Below are 20,006 nucleotides of genomic sequence, written 5' to 3' on the forward strand. Positions count from 1 at the left end.
ATTATTAGTACAAATGTATGAGACCTTATGCGGTACATACATTTCTGCCTAAAAATGGAATTGCTTGGTCACAGATATATACATTGATGCATGTTCAACTTTACCACATAATAATTATTTTACGTAGTGATTATACCAACTTGACTATTGCTGTCATCATTAGTCTACAGCTTTGTCTATACATGGTATATCAGACTTAAAAATTCTGCTAATCTTGTGGAGGTAAAATCGTACCTTGTTTTAGTAAAATTTACTTTTTTTGATTACTAATCAAGTGACATATCTTTTATATTTTTTGTAGTCAAGTTCATTACCAGTATTTATGTTTTATTGTGTGAAATGCTTGTCCATATGTTCTGTCCATTTTTCTCTTATTAACTTTTGGATACTACTCCTTTGCATATTATTTTTGTGACCAAAAAGCTAGAATTTGTTTATGAAAAATGGTGTATTCTTATATGTTTAAACTTCAGTCACCTTCAAAGTATTTCCATATGATGCAGTACAGCTATCAAGACGTTTTCTCCACTGCTCAGAACAGTTTCTGATCTCATCAGTTTTTTTTAATTGTTTGTTTGTTTATTTATTCATTTATTTGTAGAGAGAGGGTAAAGGAGAAAGAGAGGGAGTGAAACATCACTGTGTGGTTGCCTCTCACACACCCCCAACAGGGACCTGACATACAACCTAGTCATGTACCCTGACTGGGAATCGAACCAGCAACACTTGGCTTGCAGGCCGAGACTCAGTCCACTGAGCCACAGCAGCCAGGGCTTGATCTTATTGGTTTTTATGCCTTTTAGTGCATTTACCGTCGCCTCTTCCACCTCTGCAAAATATTTCCCATTTGAGGACTTTTTTTCATCTGGAGAAACAAAAAGAAGCTCTCAGGCCAAGATTAGGTGAATAGGGAGGGTGGGGCACAGGGATCATGCTGTTTTTGTTCAAAAAGTGCTAAACACTCAGCCCAGTATGGGCAGATGTGCTCGTAAATCACCCATCATGAAATGGGCAAATGCATTGAAAGAATCCTAAAAAAAAAATTCACTGAAGCTGAACACAGTCTCTCACAATAATGTCAGCTGGTCCACTGACATAGATAGGTTCCTAGAACACTCACCTAGCAAGGGAAGCCTGTAATACAAGGGACCACCCTCCAGAAGATAATTCTGTTTGTGGGGGCGGGGGTCCCCCTCATGTATTTATTACAAACCATCTTCTCTCAGTAGATGACTTATGTTTTAGCTTTTGGGAGCACATCTTTTGATATACAATAATTGTTCATGTAATGTAGTCATGTTTATTTGTATTTTTTTCTTTTATCTTGGTCTAACCTAAAACCATGACTATGTTCTCATTTTCTTGTTAAATTTTACCTTTCTCATATATGCCTTGGAATTAATTTCTGTGTTTTGTATGAGGTAGATATTCACCATTAAATACTGAGTAGTCTGTCCGACTTTCCTTACTGATCCTTGGAGCCTGTGTGGTCACATGCAAAAAATTGTGTTTCTTGTGTTTTCTGTTCTGTTTACAATAGTAATTACAGTGATTTTATAGTAAGTCATAATATTGGTAAAGCAAGTATCTTCTCCTACCCCCTCTATTTTTTTTTAAGTATATTTTATTTATTATGTTACAGTAGTTCCAATTTTTTTCCCCTTTTGCTCCCCTCTGCCTAGTACCCCCGTTCCCTCCAGCAATCCCACCCCCCTTAGTTCACGTCCATGGTTCGTGCACATAAGTTCTTTGGCTTCATCCTTTCCTATATTATTCTTAACATCTATTTTGTACCAACCGATTTTGCTTCTTTAGTCCCTGCACCATTTCCCCATTTCTCCTCCTCCCCCTTCCCAGCTGATAACCAAATGATCCTCATACCTATGATACTGTTCCTATTCTGGTTTGCTTAGTTGGATTTTGTTTTTATTTTTTAGATTCAGTTGTTGATAGTTGTGAGTTTGTTGTCATTTTAGTGTTTATAGTTTTGATTTTCTTTTTCTTAAGTAAGTCCCTTTGACATTTCATACAATAATGGCTTGGTGATGATGAACTCCTTTAGCTTTACCTTGTCTGGGAAGCACTTCATCTGCCCTTCCATTCTAAATGATAGCTTTGCTGGATAGAGTAATCCTGGTTGTAGGTTCTTGCTTTTACATCACATTGAATACTTCTTGCCAGTTCCTTTTTGCCTGCAAAGTTTCTTTTGAGAAATCAGCTGATAGTCCTATAGGCACCCCCCTGTAGGCAACTCTCCACCTCTCTCTTGCTGCCCCCAGGACTCTCTTTATCTTTCACCTTTGGTATCTCAGTCATGATGTGTCCTGGTGTAGTCCCCTCCTGATCCAGCTCGCCCGGGACTATCCATGCTTCCTGGACCTGTATGTCCATCTTCTTCGCAAAATTTGGGAAGTTTTCCTCATTTTTTTAAATTCTTGCTTCCTCATTTTGCACTGGTTGACTGTTCTTTTCTTCCTTATGTTCCAAATCATTGATTTGAACCCCAGTTTCCTTCCCTTCACCATTAGTTTTGTGTGGACTTCGTTTTACTTAGCATAGCCTTCACTTCTTTTCTTATGAGTTTGTTGTACTCAAGCATATCTGTCAAGCTTGTGAGCATCTTTATCACCAGTGTTTTGAATTCTGCATCTGTTAGGTTGGCTATCTCCTCATCGCTTAGTTCTCCCACTGAAACCTAGATCCATTCCCCGTTTTGGGCCATACTTCTCTGTCTCCTCATTCTGACAAACTCCTGTGTTTGCTTCCGTGTTGCAGATAGAGCTGTCACTCCTGTTATGTTGTAAGGGGCAGAGCCTTAAGGATTCGTCAGTATAGGGCGACCTGTTTCACCACATTGTGGTGCTGTATGTGGGGGAGGGGTCTGAGAGGGAACAATGCTGCCTGCCTGGCACTTGCCCCTTTTTCCAGGCTCCTCTCCAACTTCTGAACCAGACTGGCGCCCTTCTAGCTGCTGTGCTAGCTGTCGTTCCCAGAGTGGGTGTGTCTGGGGACATTCTAGGACAACAGGAGGACTCTGCTGAGACCTGCAGTTTCTGCCTCCATCTCAGCCCCCACTAGTCTGCACAGTCAGAAGCAATGAGGCTTGATTTTCCCCAGTGCTGGCACCGTGGGTTGTGAGGTCTGGTGAGGAGCTGGGAACGCTCTCCAGGTGTCCCTCCTGACTTTTTAAAACGTGCGACTGTGCTTTCTCCCGGCCTGCTGCTGCTGCCGCTGCTGCTGCCACCACACCTCATCCTCTCTGCCCCTCCTATCTGTCTGGATGAGTATTTCTTTATATCTTTGTTTGCTGGACTTCCATGCAGTTTCATTTTCTGGAACTTCTGGTTGTTTATAGTTTTGAAGTAGTTGTTTTCCTTCTTAGTTGTGGAGGAAGACGCAGTGTGTCTGTCTATGCCTCCATCTTGGCCAGAAGTCCTCTATTTTTTGTTTTCTTGAGGAATTGTTTTTTTGTTCTTGCTCATTTGCCTTCCACATAGTTTTGGAATCAGTTGCCTGATTTCCAGGAAAAACCCTGTAGGGAATTGAATTGAAATTTTATTGATTATGCGTAATAGTTTAGAGAGAATTGACATCTTTATGATGCTAGATTTTTGTATCTGTGATCCTACTAACATCCATTTAAATTTTAAGTATTTGTTTTGATGCATAGAGATTCAGGTGCTTTTTATACAGATGTTTTTTGACTTGCAGTGGTCCTATAACAGTAGGTGATTGTAATAGTGGGAAACTATAACCCGTCCCACAATTCTTTTGACATTGTTTCTGTAAATGCTGACTGACAAATATAGTGTGTAGCTTATAGGTAAACAGCATGTTTGTATAGGAGTCCTAGGAACTAATTTTAAAAGACAGACTTCGACCTTCAGATATCCCAGCTCTGGGAGATTTGGTGACATTAAACTATGGAGCCAGGATGATGTAAAGTCAGGATGATGTAAAGCCAGGATGACGCATACCAGACCATCATTTGCCTTATCATAATGGACTGTACTGGTCTGCATGTAGAGAACTTTTCAACTCTCTCCTTTGATCTTTTTGTTCTGTTCCCCTCTCCCTTTTTACAAAAACCCCTGCCTACTCTGAGATGGGAAAATAGTCTTTGAGACAAGAGTCTTCCATCTTCCCAAGAAGATAGGCTTTGAGGCAAGACTCCCACATCTTCCTGGGGAGATGGGCTTTGTAATATGAGTCCCCCAGCTTCCAGATGGCTGGCATCTGAATAAGCCACTTTCCTTTAAAGTAGCACTTGCCTCTTGAATATTGGCTTTCGAAGCGGCAGGCAGCCAGACCTGTGTTTCAGTACAGTTCATTTTAAGATTTTTCAACTTTATGATGGTGTGAAAGTGATACACATTCGTAACAAACCATACTTTGAAATTTGTGATAGGATATTCTTTCATGATGTTTCTGAGGGTAAACAACCAATACTTTATAGTGTCCTTTGTTGCCAGCATTTTTGAATATTGTGTTCTGTGTTTTCACGTCTTGTTATGTTTGCAAAATGCCCATCTGTGTCTCTTGCTTCTGGTGAGAACAGGAAGGCAGTTACAGTGTATTCATATATTAAGCAATCTTGCTGAACTCTAAGTAATTTGAGTAATTTGTTTATGAATTCTTTTTCCCTCTTTTTCTGTCAGTCATAACTGGGGTGAACAAAGACTAACTTTTTCGCATCTACTGTTGTATATTTTGTTAACTTACTTGGCTTGTCATATTAGAGTCCCTCCACGAGGCCCTCCACACATACACTCAGTAGATGTGACTATAGACAAAACAATAGATGATGCTCTTTGTGGCATGTTTCTGTTTTTCCAGAGACTAGATTCATCGTATCATCACTAGGTGTGCTTTCTATGAGTGGTAGGTACTCTTTTATGAGGTAAAGGAAGTTCCTTCCTATTTGTAATTGGGTAAGAGTTTTTATGGTGAATGTTCCATTTTGCATAGGATCCTCCCTCCCTTGCCTTGCAGATATTGTGAAAATCATGATTTTCTTCTTGAACTTTTATTTTGGGGGGTGGAGGGTGGTTTGAGGAGGTAAACCAACTGCATACTTCTATGATAAGCCACAATCCATATATAATTTATTTTTTATGCATTGATTTTTTTTCAGATTTGCTTGTTCATATTTATTAAATTTTACTAAGTTCACATTTATTTTAATTAGCCCAGTGAAATAATTTTTATCTCTTCCAGACCACTCATAATCATGCTTTTACTTTATCATTTCAATTATACATATTTTAGTATATAGATACTTTCCTTAGTGTTTTTGCTATGTGTATATAGAAATAATACTACATGATTTAAATACTAGATATCTTTTTAATTTTGATGAATTTTGTAATTTATTTTTAGAGATAATTTTATGACTTTATATTGTCTATAACCCTGGCTGGTTTGGCTCAGTGGATTGAGCGTCGGCCTGCGAGCTAAGTGTCTCTGGTTCGATCTTCCAGTCAGGGCACATCAGAGAAGGAAAACTCTTGATTCCAAAAAACCTCCGCTGCCTTGCGGCATACCTCTTCAGGGGAAAGGCTAAGGGAGTAAACCCCGACAGAAAATCCGGAGCCGGAGTCCCTAAGGCGGTTTGACGTTGTAGTCAACACCGGCAACTCCTGCGGCGCACCTGAAGCCAAGCTGTATTGACTCCGTCTTTCCCTTGGACCCTTCAGCTGCGAAGAGAGGGGGGGTCTGCTGCATGGGCAACAGCAGACCCTCCATATCACCCTGCCCAGGCTCTGTAGCTTCAGCTCCACTGGAGAGGACACTCCAGCGTCATCGTAAGATGTCGATTCAACACGGGAGGAGACAGATACCGTGTCACTCCCGAGTCGGACTGCACAACCATTCTCGGCGGTGCAGATAGACTCTTAAGAAGCTACACCATCATCTCTCGAGACGGACGGCTGCCGACGACGGATATTGTCTATTTTTCTTCCTTTAAATGGGACAATTTTTAAAATATTTAAGTTGTATTGTTAATAGCTCTAATGGTTACAGAAAATGATTTAATCTTTTTCCCCCTAGGTTAGTGACTTTGGAAAACAGCCCATGTGTTACACCAGAGTTGCTTCGTATATTTCAGAATATGTCACCACTTCTTGGTAGGTATTAAAATATAAACTCACTGATGCAGCCATAATTTGGTGCATTATAGATAATCTGTTTTCTTTTTTGAAAAAAGTATTTATTATTTTCAGAGCGAGAGGAAGGGAGAAATAGAGGGAGAGAAACATTGATGTATGAGCAAAACATTAGTTGGTTGCCTCTCACATGCCCCCAACTGGGGCCTGGCCCACAACCCAGTCATGTGCCCTGACAGGGAATTGAACCGGTGACCCTTTGGCTTCCAGGCCAGTGCTCAATTCACTGAGGCATACCATCCAGGGCTGGATGACCTGTTTTTGCTGAAGTCCCTCATATTGACAAAGAAGTTGGATAGTGTTTTAATAGTTTGTACATTTTCTATGTAAGTTTTAAGAATCACTTCTGCTTATTAAAGATCAAATGGTAAATTTATTAAATTACTAAATAAAAACAAAGGTTCTTAGGAAACTACAGATTAAGTTTGAACTTTGGTGAAATTTGTTTGATAGCAGTTCTATATGTATTATGTTAAAAAGGTTATGCTACAAGGCTGCTTCTCTATATACCCTGGTTTTATCCAGCTTCTTTTATAATGTGATTTTGTGTTACCAGTTTTTCAAAAATGAGCTCTGTACGTATTTCTGATTTAGCTAAGGAACCACAGTATGAACCTCATAATGAAAATTACTAATATTAGAAAATCATATTATTTGTTGAAGTTTTACTTATATATGAGCTGTGAAATCATGAAGCTTAATGTTACTGAAGCAACACTTTTGGTACGTGAAACCATAGAACTGGACAGTGTTCTAGGAGTAGGCTTTTAGTCCCTTTTTAGCCACCGTGGATGAGATCTAATTAATTTTTTTTGCCAATCTGAACATGTATTCTGATGATAAATAATAATAGAAAATTAATATATTTTTGTTACATATCATCTACAACTCATAAGTATGTAATACCTTAAATTTTTAAAAAACATAATGTTTTGTTTACAGAGTTGTTTTTTGAGGGATTTTACCACTACAGATCACATTTAAACTGATGTAGTATTTAAAAATTCTATATAGTGCTATTTACTGGCCTTTAGAGTTTTTTTTTTTCAATCTGCAAAATACAAATGTTTTTATAAGTTTTATTTTTAAAATGTAAAAATTTAAGTTTTTTCCATTAATATTCCCTATTTTTCAAAATTTTCAATGAAGCATCTTTTAATTCCTTCATTAGGACTTTGAGTATACTAACTAACACAATAGTTTAATATTGTCAGGAGACAGTATTTATATAGGAAAATGCGAGGAAAAAGACAAACTTATTTTGATATCTAAAGATTGTTTTTTCTAAGAATGTATTTGTAATGAGCAGTTTTACTAGAAGCAAAAATATTACTGTGCTATAATAATGCACCAGACAAGTACAGACTCACTTTTGACAGTATCAACAAATGTGGACTAAACAAAATTATGGCTGGTTCCAAAAACCTTATTTGCTGAATGACAATTGTATCTAGATAATTTAATTAGTTCTTCACATTTTTTCCAGTTTATTTTCCTATTCTTCTACCCAATTCTTTAGATTAGATCTCAAATAATATCAAAATGTCATCTATTTTCTAATGAAGAGCCATGTGCTATTTATCATCAGGCATTTCCATAAAATTATGGAGAAAATTCCCAAAGATGAAGAGAGTAGCAATAGACTGGTCACTTACTGCTAGGGAAAGTTTTGTCTGTCTTTAAGACATTATAGAGAAAGAGAATAGGGAATGTCCTTTTCCGTTTTTTTTACTGTGGTGAAGCCTGTTTAGCTCTGTTCTACCTAACTTGGAGACCACATCTGGTGCCATTCTGGGTGATCCAGTATTTGTTTATACTTGACCTAAGAATGGAAATCACAACCCAGACCCATTATCAACTTTGTCTTGAACAGTATCCAGCCATTTTCACAGATGGCTGACTTTGTACAGTGGTTTTGCTTCACCTTTGTATGCCACCCCAAATTCAACATGCCTCTGCTTTACAATGTGTTGAGAGAGGATTGGTAGCCAGGAAGAAAAGACTTAAAAGCATAATACTAACCCTGCTAGAATAGTATTGACACTATTCTGAGTGCAGGTTCAATAAGTACTAGAGTATAGGGTAGTATATTAAAGAAAGCTGTGTAGTTGATGCATAGTCTTACAAGTCAATGAGGACTTTTATGTGTTTAGAACAACATCTGGCACATAGCAAACATTATTAAAGTGTTTTGCAATTATATTTATTGTTACTATTAACATTACTGCCATTTTAAAAGAAAAGTACCCAATCACAGGCTCTATACGACCTTTTACTTAACTGAATCAAGAACTAGTGAAATTTTGACTTCCGGTTAAGTTGGAGGTGTAGGTAAACATGCCTTGCCTCCTTCCTCAACACAGAAAATAATTACAGTTACACAACAAAACAACTATCACCCAGAAACATCAGAATGGAGCTGTATGGAAGTCTGACAACCAAGGATTTAAAGAAGGCACATTTATCCAAATGGGTGGGAGGGGTGGAGGCGCACAGTGGTGAGGCAGAGTGGCGCAAAGAGGTGCAGAGACGTGTAATGGGTGGTCCCAAATCCACGTGTGGTGGATAAAAATTGGAAGGGATACCTCGGGAGTGAGAACTCCCAGCGCCAGACCAGACCATCCTTCCCAGGGTTTTAGCACCAGGAAGTTAAGTCACCATGGGAAAACTCCAGACCAGGCAGCTGCATTGTTCCTTCTCTGAGCCCTCCCCCACACAGAGCCACAGAGTGGTGGCACAGTTTGCCCCTCCCTGGTGATACCTAAGGCTCCACCCTGCACAATTTACAGGTGTACTTCTCTACAATAGGCTACGCTACAAGACAGGGACTCAAAGCAGCTCTACCTAGTACACAGAAATAGAGGGAGGCTGCCAAAATGAGGAGAAAAGAAATATGGCCCAAATGAAAGAATAGAAGAAAACTCCAGAAAAAAAACTGAGCGGAATGGAGATAAGCAACCTATCAGATGCAAAGTTCAAAGCACTGTGGTTATCAGGATGCTCCAGAAACTCATTGGGTAGTTCAATAGAATCAAAAGGACCCACACAGAAATGAAAGTTACATTAAGTGAAATAAAGAAAAATCTACAGGGAACCAGCAGTGGAGGGGATGAAGCCGAAAATCAAATCAATGATATGGAACATAGGAAGAAAAAAGTATTCAATCAGAACAGCAAGAAAAAAAAGAATTAAAAAAAAAAAAAAGCAAGGCTAGGCTAAGGAGTCTCTAGGACCATCTCTAAATGTACCAACATTTGAATCACAGGGGTGCCAGAAGGAGAAGAGGAAAGCAAGAAATTGAAAACTTACTTGAAAAAGTAATGAAAGAAAATTTCTTTAATTTGGTGGACAGAATAGAAATACAAGCCCAGGAAGCTCAGAGAGTCCCAAACAAGGTTTACCCAAAGAGGAACACACCAAGACACATCACAATTACAATGACAAAGGGTAAAGATAAAGAATCTTAAAAGCAGCAAGAGACAAGCAGAGAGTTACCTACAAAGGAGTTCCCACAAGACTGTCAGCTGATTTCTCAAAAGAAACTGCAGGTTAGAAGGGACTGACAAGAAGTAGTCAGTGTGATGAAAAGTGGGGACCTACCACCTAGAATACTCTATCCAGCAAAGCTATTATTTAGAATCAGGGCAGAGAAAGTGCTTCCTGGACAAAATAAAGCTAAAGGAGTTGATCATCACTAAGCCATTATTATATGAAATGTTAAAGGGAATTATAAAAAGATCAAAACTATGAACATTAAAATGGCAATAAATTCACAACTATCAACAATTGAATCTAAAAAACAAACTAAGCAAACAAGCAGAACAGGAACAGAATCATATATAGAAATCATTTGGATGGTTATCAGTTGGGAGGGGGAAGGGGGAGAATAGGGAAAAAGGTGTAGGGATTAAGAAGTATAAATTGGTAGGTACAAAATAGACAGGGGCGTATTACGAACAGTATAGCCAAATAACTTTTTTGCATGACCCATGGACATGAATTTAGGGGGAATTGCTGGAGGGAATGGGGGTACTGGGTGGAGGAGGGCAAAGGGAGAAAAATTGGGACAGCTGTAAAAGCATAATCAATAAAATATATGTAAAGAAAACAAGAACTAGTGAAATTTTATTCTTGGGATCATTGATACCTGATTAAATCTTCTGATTTTAAATATTTAAGAAAATTATATTTTATAAATAGTATCAATGAATGTACATAATATTTTGTTTTCAGGTTATGTATTCTGTACATTTTTCAAAACAGTTATATGTAATTTGATCTTTGCATTGTATGTTGAAGAAGTTTTGGATATAATAATACCTGTGCATCTTTCCTGTTGCGAGTTGCTTGGAGTTGGTTCGTGGGTCTCTGAGACCTGAAAGTTGAAAGCGTCTTCGCGCTCAGGGGACTGCGCCCGGCCCCTCGGAGGCTGTAACCATGCCACAAAACGAATATATTGAGTTACACCATAAGCGCTATGGATATCGTTTGGATTACCATGAGAAAAAGAGAAAGAAGGAAGGCTGAGAGGCTCACGAATGTTCAAAGAAGGCAAAAAAGATGATTGGTCTGAAGGCTAAGCTCTACCATAAACAGTGCCATACTGAGAAAATACAAATGAAAAAGACTATCAAGATGCATGAAAAGAGAAACACCAAACAAAAGAATGATGAGAAGACTCCAGAAGGAGCATTACCTGCATACCTACTGGACAGAGAGGTACAGTCCCGAGCTAAAGTACTTTCCAATATGATTAAACAAAAACAAAAAGAGAAAGCGGGAAAATGGGAAGTCCCTCTACCCAGAGTTCGTGCCCAGGGAGAAACAGAGGTATTAAAAGTTACTCGAACTGGAAAGAGAAAGAAAAAAGCATGGAAGAGAATGGTTACTAAAGTCTGCTTTGTTGGAGATGGCTTTACTTGAAAACCACCTAAATATGAAAGATTCATTAGGCCAATGGGTTTACATTTCAAGAAGGCCCACGTAACACATCCTGAACTGAAAGCCACCTTTTGCCTGCCTATACTTGGTGTAAAGAAGAATCCCTCATCCCCACTCTATACAACTTTGGGTGTTATTACCAAAGGTACTGTCATGGAGGTGAATGTAAGCGAGTTAGACCTTGTGAACCAAGGAGGCAAGGTTATTTGGGGAAAATATGCCCAGGTTACCAATAATCCTGAAAATGATGGGTGTATAAATGCAGTCTTACTGGTTTGACAGCAGTTTTATACAAGTAACTTGAGTGTGATATTTCTTCTTAGTATAATATTACAAGGGCTTACATGTCCACAGCCATCAAGAAAACTGTTTATTTTATTGTAAAGAACATTAAAATGGCCCAGTTAAAAAAAAAACAAAAACCTGTGCATATTTAGTATGCTTTTTGACTTTTTTATTTGAGTATGTAGCACCACTAATTTATGTTGTTTGACATGTAGCTTTTTGCATATACATTTTTCAGATAAGGTTTAAAATGTTTTTGAAGTATATCCAGTGTATTTTAATTTTCTAAGAGTACAGATCAAAATTATTACTCATTTTTTTATCAGTAAAAGCATTCTTATTAGATCAGAGATTTAAAAAAACGTATTTAATGAATATAATAGCTGTTATTTTTTCCTAAGTAAAAATAAAGTTACTGACAGGAAGTTTTTTGTCTAAAATACATAAAACCAATAATACTGAACACTGTAAGATGTTTAAGTTAATAATTTTTAGGGTGCATTAATTGTGAATAAATCCAAGCTAAAATTAATTTTATATTGTTTTCCCTATATATAAGTAGAACTGGGAATATTTTAATTAGAACTAGAGGCTATAACTAAAGGTAAATCTAATAATATAGTCCTAAGGGTTTGTTTTTAAAATTCTTTAAATCTATTTTATAATGTTAACTTAGTAATCTTGTTACTTAAAATAAGATAAAAATATCTCTTTGGCTCTTGTCCTTGTTATAAATGCCAAACTAAAGTTCCTTGACCAATACAGTTTTCTCTTGGTAACTTCCTATCTAATTTGGAAGGGACTTCCCTCTTCCCACCCCTGCCATCATAAGGATCTTACACATTTTGGCTTTTTATTTTATCAGAAATAGGAGAAATGATTATAGTACCATTTCCAAACATAAACATTACCTAGCATGTTTAAACACAAATAAATTCCTATTAAATCTCTGTAACATAATTCAATAATTTATTCTCTTTGTCCTCTTTACAGAACCTTAAATGAGTAAATCAAATATAACATTTGAAATCATAAATTAAAAAGAGGAGCAAAAATAGAGAAAAAGGAGTAGAGTATAAAGTATAATTAGATAGATGTGTATAAACCACATATTCACACAGCATGACTGGAAACTTGAATGGACCACAAGTTTGCCTCAGAGCTCTCTGAATCTGTGGAAGAAAAAAAATTGATCATTTATTAAGCAAACAAGCAGAACAGAAACAGAATCATACATATGGAGATCATTTGGAGGGTTATAGTTGGGAGGGCAAAGGGGGAGAATAGGGGAAAAGGTGTAGGGATTAAGAAGTACAAATTGGTAGGTACAAAATAGACACGCAATAGACAGGGATGATAGAAGTTTTCAGTATGAACACTATTGACATTTTGGGCCATATAATTCTTTGTTGTGTGGGGCTGTCCAGTGCATTGTAGAAACCTTAATATTAAGCATTCTTAGCCGGAACCCATTAGGTGGGTTATTAAAACTGGCACCTAATGGGTTCCCAGAGGGCAAAACTCGCACCTGGTTGAGAACATTTGACTTTAAATTATTCATAAGGTCTGAAAATAAATACAGATCCATTGCACGGTTCTGATAATAGGACCAGACAATGACTTCTTTGTGTCACTGGGAACTCATGGATATAATTAACAGTGTTTAATGTACATAAGATTGATAGATTTATTAATTTTAGGACTGTATTTAATATTAGTATTTAATATTTACTGATGATAGCATGCCCTAGAAAATTTAGTAAAAGCTACCCTTAGCACGATGGAAACATGATTGATCTAGGAAAAGTTTTTTAAATATCTGTAAGAAGAGGTGGGTGTTAGGGTTTTTAAAATCAGTCTGTCTTAAATATTGTTTTCTTCATTATAGATCTTGATCAAGTTTGAGATGGCAGTCATTTAGAAATTATATTCCCTGACATGCCTGGAATATAGCCATCCTAAATTCTCACTTAAATATGTTGGACTGGGAAACAATACGAACAAGTCCAGACTTGACTGGACTTTCTCTTTGAGGAGAAGGGGACAATGTGAATTTTTCGTAAGGCTAACTTTATCCAATATAAAGGCCTACCTCTTTATCCTGAGATTTTTGTCTTGTGTTGTGAAAAATATTTAGATGACAATCTTTGTTATTTCTTTTTATACCTTTCATTAGCATGGTAACAAGTTGGTCATTCCCTGTCCCATCCATATCCTTCTTTTAAAATTATCTGTTAAATCCTAAATTTTTGAACTAATGCCTTTAAAATACGTTTCGAGCTAGAAATAAGATTGCCATTTTCTTGTTAGAGTATATGGGAAATTCTCATCTGAATAGATTGTCCTCTCGCTTTGCTAGAATATGAGTTAGATAAGAACCCATGCCATAGGCCATTATTTTGCCAGAAAATTTTATTTCAGTCTGTCCTGTTGCAAGTTAATAGAATTTTTAAATATTAGCAACTAAGAATGGCAGGTTTTATATGTAGATGATATTTTATCTGTAATTATGTACATACAATCTATATTCTGTTGTATCATTTTATATGATAAGATGTGTAAAATAACACTGCATTAATATTTGCTCATACTCAATTTTATAGAAATAGCTTCTGCTTTGCACTTGAAAAGAAATAGCTGAAAACAATATTCTTTTCCTGGGCTATTCTGGTAATTACCTAAGAACATTTTTAATGTGTAGGAGGAATGAAGCCCAACGATTGAGAATATCCAAACCCTCCTTTTTCTTTATTTTTTGCTCCTCTTTTTAATTTATGGTTTCACATTTAAGCAGATGTCAAAATGTGATGGTAAAATGATTCAGTTGCACGTTGTTTGCCATTGCTAGTACTAGAAATTTAGTTTGATTTTAAAGACTGGGTCATATGGTTATGTAGTTCATTTCTGAAAGGAAAAAAGGGAAACTTAATTTTTTTCTAAATTGTTTTTTCTAATGAGAGGTATATGAGAAAGCATTAAGTTGTAGGTTGATGCCAGTTTTGGAATAGATATTTATATACTCTTATTCCTAATAGCAGTCAGAAAAGATTTGTGAAGAAGTGTATGTAACTGAATTTTAAATAAATCACTTTATTTAAACTGACTTTGAACAATGAATTAGTTCTTTTTAAAAAATATTTATTATTTTGGCAGAACTAAGTTCAGAAAATCTAAGAACCTGCTTTAAGATCATCAATGGTTATATCTTTTTATCATCAGCAGAATTTCTACAGGTATGTTGTAGTTTTTTGCATTGAAAAAACTTACATAGTTATTTTGTTTCTCATTTGAAATCAGGAGTTAGCTTTTCAAAATTTAACTAATTAACCTATGTTACTTTAAATGAGGGGGGAGATTTTATAAACACTGCCACTGCAGGGCAGATAAGATACAGTTCTATGAATTAGATTTTTTAGCATGGAGAATGTGTTCTATGAATATTTTATAAGAATATCCTGTTTCTATAAAAATCAGCATAAGGAATAAGCTGTATTTTTATTTCCTAAACTTTTCCTAAAGAGCTTTAAATACAACTGTAGTTTATAATTCTAAAATAGATTATAATGAATCCAAATTGATTTTTATGTGTTTTTGATATTGCAGATATATTTATGTGTATATTTTGACTTTTGATTGAATTGCAGACATATGCAGTAGGTCTATGTCAGTCCTTTTGTGAGCTGCTAAAGGACATTACTACAGAAGGTCAAGTTCAAGTGCTCAAGGTATTGTCATCTTTTAAATGATTATTGTTAGAAGTTTTCCATCTATATTTTGTGAAATTAGACCTTTACTTGGGTTTGGATGATTGGCAAAGAGGAGAAGAGGAATTTTAGACAGTGATTTCTTTTAGCAGTATTCATTTGATCTAATATTTCTGGACCAGAGGTCTCCAATCATACGGATCACCTGAGGACATTGTTAAAATGCAGATACCTCATTTCTAAGGTCCCCCTCATCCTGAAACCTCCCTTTGTATAGCAGTGCTTTAAAAACTTTTATGAATTATCCAAAGGCTGGTCACATTCGATATTCTTACCCCTCCAGTTTGTTAGCCGACTTTTGAGGTAAAATTTTCACATTATAAGATGTTACTTTTAATTTAAGTTGGCTATTGGTATACCAAGTTTTATGGACTTTATATAATTAAGAACCAATATCAAATCACTATGTTGTACACCTGAAACTAATATAACAATCAGTTATACCTCAATTAAACAAAACAAAAACAACTAACTAAGCTCTGAGTTAGTCTTTATGCGTTATATCTTTACAGATTAAATATATATCTTTATATATTGTATATAACTTTGTATAATTAAGAACTAACAGGCTCTTCCTGGCTGGTGTGGCTCAGTGGATTGAGTGCCGGCCTGCACACCAAAGGTTCACAGGTTCAATTCCCAGTCAGGGCACATGCCTGGGTTGCAGGCCAGATCCCTAGTTGGGAGTGTGCAAGAGGCAGCTTATTGGTGTATCTCTCACATATCAATGTTTCCCCCCCCCCTTTCTTTCTCCCTCCCTTCTCCTCTAAAATCTATCAAAAGAAAAAGGAACTAACAGGCTCTGAGTTGTATATTATTATCTTTATATGTTAAACCTGTATATACTAAAGATACAAAGAGTATTAAATAAATGTTTATATTTACATATAAACATAAGCATATATACTCAAATACATTTTTACATGTATATTTGTGCATATATACATACATATATACTTTATGTACTTTATGCATGGACTTCGTGAGAGGATGTAGCCATCAGAAGTACTCTTTTATTTTCTTAGCTATCTCTAAGTGAAATATGAGAGCTCTTTAGGTGAAGCATTATTATCATAACAAAGTAACACTTATTGTGTGAAAAGCATGGCACTGCTTAAGACCCTAAAAACTATTTGATTTTCTCTTAGTGAAATGAGAAGTGTTTTTCCAGAGCTTCATTGAAAGAGGTATATTTAATCACAGTAATGTAGCAGCAGTCCACAGTATATTTGAGGAAAATGTGGGGAAAAGTTTGTTCAGATGTTAAAGTCTTTTTTCTTGTTAACCAATATGATAGCTACTACACATTTAATGAGAGTAATCGTCAATTTGAACTTATTCGAACATTGCATAATTTTCTGTGCTGTCCTTCAGACATTTATTATATACACATATGCACATATAAAGCTCCAGATATTCATATTAACATGCTTGTTAATTTCACTTATAAATAGGTTGTATTTGATGTATCACTGATAATATTTGTTTACCACATAGGTTAGGGCTCAGCTAACTTTTTCTGTAAAGGACCACATAGCGTTTTAGGCTTTATGGGCCATGCAATCTTTGTCTCAACTATTTATATCTGCTGTTGTAGACTGAAAGCAGTCATAGACAATATGTAAATGAATAAGTGTGGCTGTATTCCAATGATAATTTATTTACAAAATTATGTAGTTGGTCAGATTTGGCCCATGGGCATAGTTTTGCCAACTTCTAGTACCAAACCAAAGTTGGGGTTCAACTGCCTGCTGCCACCAATAAGCAAATTCTAGATGTAGAGGCCGGTGAGAAAGGAAAGAGGTTTTTATTCAAATGCTTTGCAATATGGGAGAATGGCAGGCTCTTGTCTCAAAGCCCTTCCCCTTCGGGAAACCAATAGGAAAACCCAGCTCTCCTTAGCTAGACCAAAACTAAGGACAGCGTCCAGAGTTCCTTGTCCAATTTAAAGTACCATCCTTTGGGAACCATAGGCGGTAGCCAAGTGGTCATCCAGTCAGCTCCGCTTTTCTCCTGTAGGCCACAGCCTCCCTCGGAACCCGCCTGTGGGGCCTACTGTGCCATCGGCCACGCAGCTTCCAGGGTCTTAAGTAATTTATTCTGTTGGGGTGGGCGAGGCAAGTGGAAAACCAGTCCCTATTTAGTGTTAATGTAAGTAGTGGTGTAAACCACAGTTCTCTGCCACCAATTCGTTGTCACTAGGAGTCCCCAACCTGGGATGCTGCAGAAGGAGAGACTTTATTTGAATAAAACTGCTCAAGCGAGGCAACCCACTGTTACAGCTCAAGTGTTACAGCTCTGCTGTTACAACTGAGGCCAGGGAAAGGCAGCTGAAAGAGCTCTCCAGTGAGACAAAGTGGAGGCTGGCTTATATGGAGAGAAGTTTCTACCCTCAGTCACTGATTGGTCTGTTTATATGCAAACAAAAACCTCCAAATCTGTACAGTTTCATTGGTCCAAATATCACTGTCCTGATTGGCTTGGGCCCCCTCTTCTGATTGGTTGTTGTGATGCCTCTCTGATTGGTTGGTAAATATGCAAGTGAGGATATAGCTGCTTAGGTCCAGTTGGACAGGGACAATCTCAGTCCTATTGGTTGTAATATGATTCCAGGAACTCCTTTATAAGTGCTTGCTCACGTGGCAGGAGCACGACGCAGGAGATTTGGCAGCCCAGTCACACTGCCTTTTCACATAAATGCCGCAATGCCGCATGTGTGACAGGCACTTAGGAACAATGGCTGCTAGACTTCAATTAAGAGTTTGGGCTCAATTGACCACAGGAGTCTTTATTGGGAGGTGTTTTCTTTGTGGAGTTGACAGCAGTTTTGGATTAGAGGTATCTCAGAATCACCTGGTAAAACTTCGTGAAACTTCAAAAACAAAATATTAGTATTTTCTTTTTTAAAAGATCCCCAGGTGATTTTCATGAACGTTTCCTACTGGGAAGCATTGCTATGTATCTGCTTATGTTATTCTGGGAGTATAGAAGTTTCTTTCTAACCCAGAATCTTGCAGAGAACATTTTACAGGGAGGAGGAGTTGAGATGGGAATTGAGTTTTAAAAGTTTAGTAAGGGTTAGAGTTGCCAGATAAAACATAGTATTTTTATTTGCGAATTCTAGCAAATCTAGTAGGGCAAATTAAGTTAGCTAATACAGTGTTAAATACTACAAAGAAGTGAGCAAGAATAAAAACAGAGAAAATGATGTGAGGATTGTCTTTTGAGGGTAGGGATAATGGTGTTACTCTAAACCTTTAGTGTCTGTAAGTTGGAGGGGGCCATGTGCCAAATTACTAGAGTATTAAGTTATAAAATGATGAGAAAAGGAAGGAGCTGACAATATCATTAAGGACTTTATTTGTCTCCTAGGGCTACCATAAGAAAGTACCAAAACCTTGGTGGCTTAAAACAATAGAAGTTACCAGTAATTTATAATAATTGTAAGTTGTTATCTCTCTTACAGGTTTCTGGAAACTAGAAGTCAGGATGTTGACAGGGTCATCTCTCCTCTCCCTCTCCCTCTCCCATCCTCTCCTCCATTGTCACATAACGTTTTCCTTGTATTTCTGTTTTCTTTTCTTATAAGGGCACCAGTCATAATGGATTAACTTTATCTTAATTACATGTGCAAAGATCCTGTATTCAAATAAGGTCACATCACAGGCACCTGAGATTAGGACTTCAACATACAGTTCATTCTATAATAAAAATGTAGTATTAAAAGTAAAATGATGAATGTTGTATATAGAGAGGTAATGAGAAGAACATGATCTGAATAGGTTTTTGTAGGTGAAAGTTACCCACAAGAGGAAGATGGTTCCAAATGATACAAGGATTGGGATTTTAAATCTAGAGGGTATGTGGAAGGCTTAATTTAAGGGTCAAAAAACTTATTTTTTGAGTTGGCAAGCATGGCAGTAATTGAAGCTGTAGATATACTGATAGGTGAAGAATGTAGGTAACTGTGTCCTAGCCATCGTGGCTCAGAGGGCTGAGGATCTTCCTGCAGAGCCAAGGGTCACTGGTTTGATTACCTGTCAGGGCACATGCCTGGGTTGCGGGCCTGATGCCCAGTTGGGGGCATATGAGAGGCAACTGATTGATGTTTCTATCTCTTTCTTTTTTTCCTACCTTCCCCTCTTTCTAAAGTAAATAAACACAATCTTTTAGAAAAAAAGAGTATCGGTAACTGGCATGTGACCTTGGTGTTTTCAGTCAAAGAGCAGACAAGATTATCAGAGTTGCCTGATGCCTGTCAGTATGAGACAGAGGTACATTGCAGGGTAACTATTTATAGTACATCTGCACTTATTTGGGGGTGTTCATTCTTTAATGAAGTATATCTTATTGATGTTTAAATTGATATGTAAGGATGATTCAGTTATATTAATGTCTTAGGCTTTAAGAGAATTATAATATAGAAAGGATTTTTAACAAGAAATGAAATGAATTCTTTGGTTCAATTTTTTTTCAGAAAGTCCATTTATCAAACATACTACACTCTTCACACTCTGACTTTTCCTGTCTTATATTTGAAATTGCATTAATAGATGCTTAAAACTTTTTTACAAAGGGCAAAAAAAGTGAAAATGTGGCAGAACTCTTTGGTTTTAATTTCATAGGTTCTTCTTTCTTTTTTAGAGTAGGGAATAAAGACTGAGAATCTAAGTCACCGTTACCAAGAGGCATGTGGACTTTGAAGGGATAATAACAGGAATCTGTGTTTGTGGCTTGGATATTTGAGGCCTGGTCTACTGCCAAGTGTCTTATCAATCCTCACATGTACTAATTTCAAGTATTCTAGTTCTAAAGCTTACAAGTAACATTGTAATTTTTTGTTAAACAT

At 36.8% G+C, this 20,006-nt stretch overlaps 1 protein-coding gene and 1 pseudogene across 1 annotated transcript in view; both read left to right on the plus strand.

Annotated features, from left to right (window-relative positions):
• Positions 1–20,006, plus strand: part of IPO11 (importin 11) — a 199,437-nt gene that overhangs the window by 100,148 nt on the left and 79,283 nt on the right. Inside the window, exons 23-25 of the mRNA XM_090276309.1 lie at positions 6,052–6,128; positions 14,547–14,626; positions 15,038–15,118. Of these exons, the coding sequence (XP_090132435.1) occupies positions 6,052–6,128; positions 14,547–14,626; positions 15,038–15,118 (238 nt within the window). The remainder of the gene's footprint in view (positions 1–6,051; positions 6,129–14,546; positions 14,627–15,037; positions 15,119–20,006) is intronic.
• On the plus strand, positions 10,605–11,387 carry LOC150008420 (ribosome biogenesis protein NSA2 homolog pseudogene; annotated as a pseudogene).

This window comes from Furipterus horrens, unplaced genomic scaffold, assembly GCF_987537825.1.
Source record: "Furipterus horrens unplaced genomic scaffold, mFurHor1.1.pri manual_scaffold_5, whole genome shotgun sequence".
Classification (NCBI taxonomy): domain Eukaryota; kingdom Metazoa; phylum Chordata; class Mammalia; order Chiroptera; family Furipteridae; genus Furipterus; species Furipterus horrens.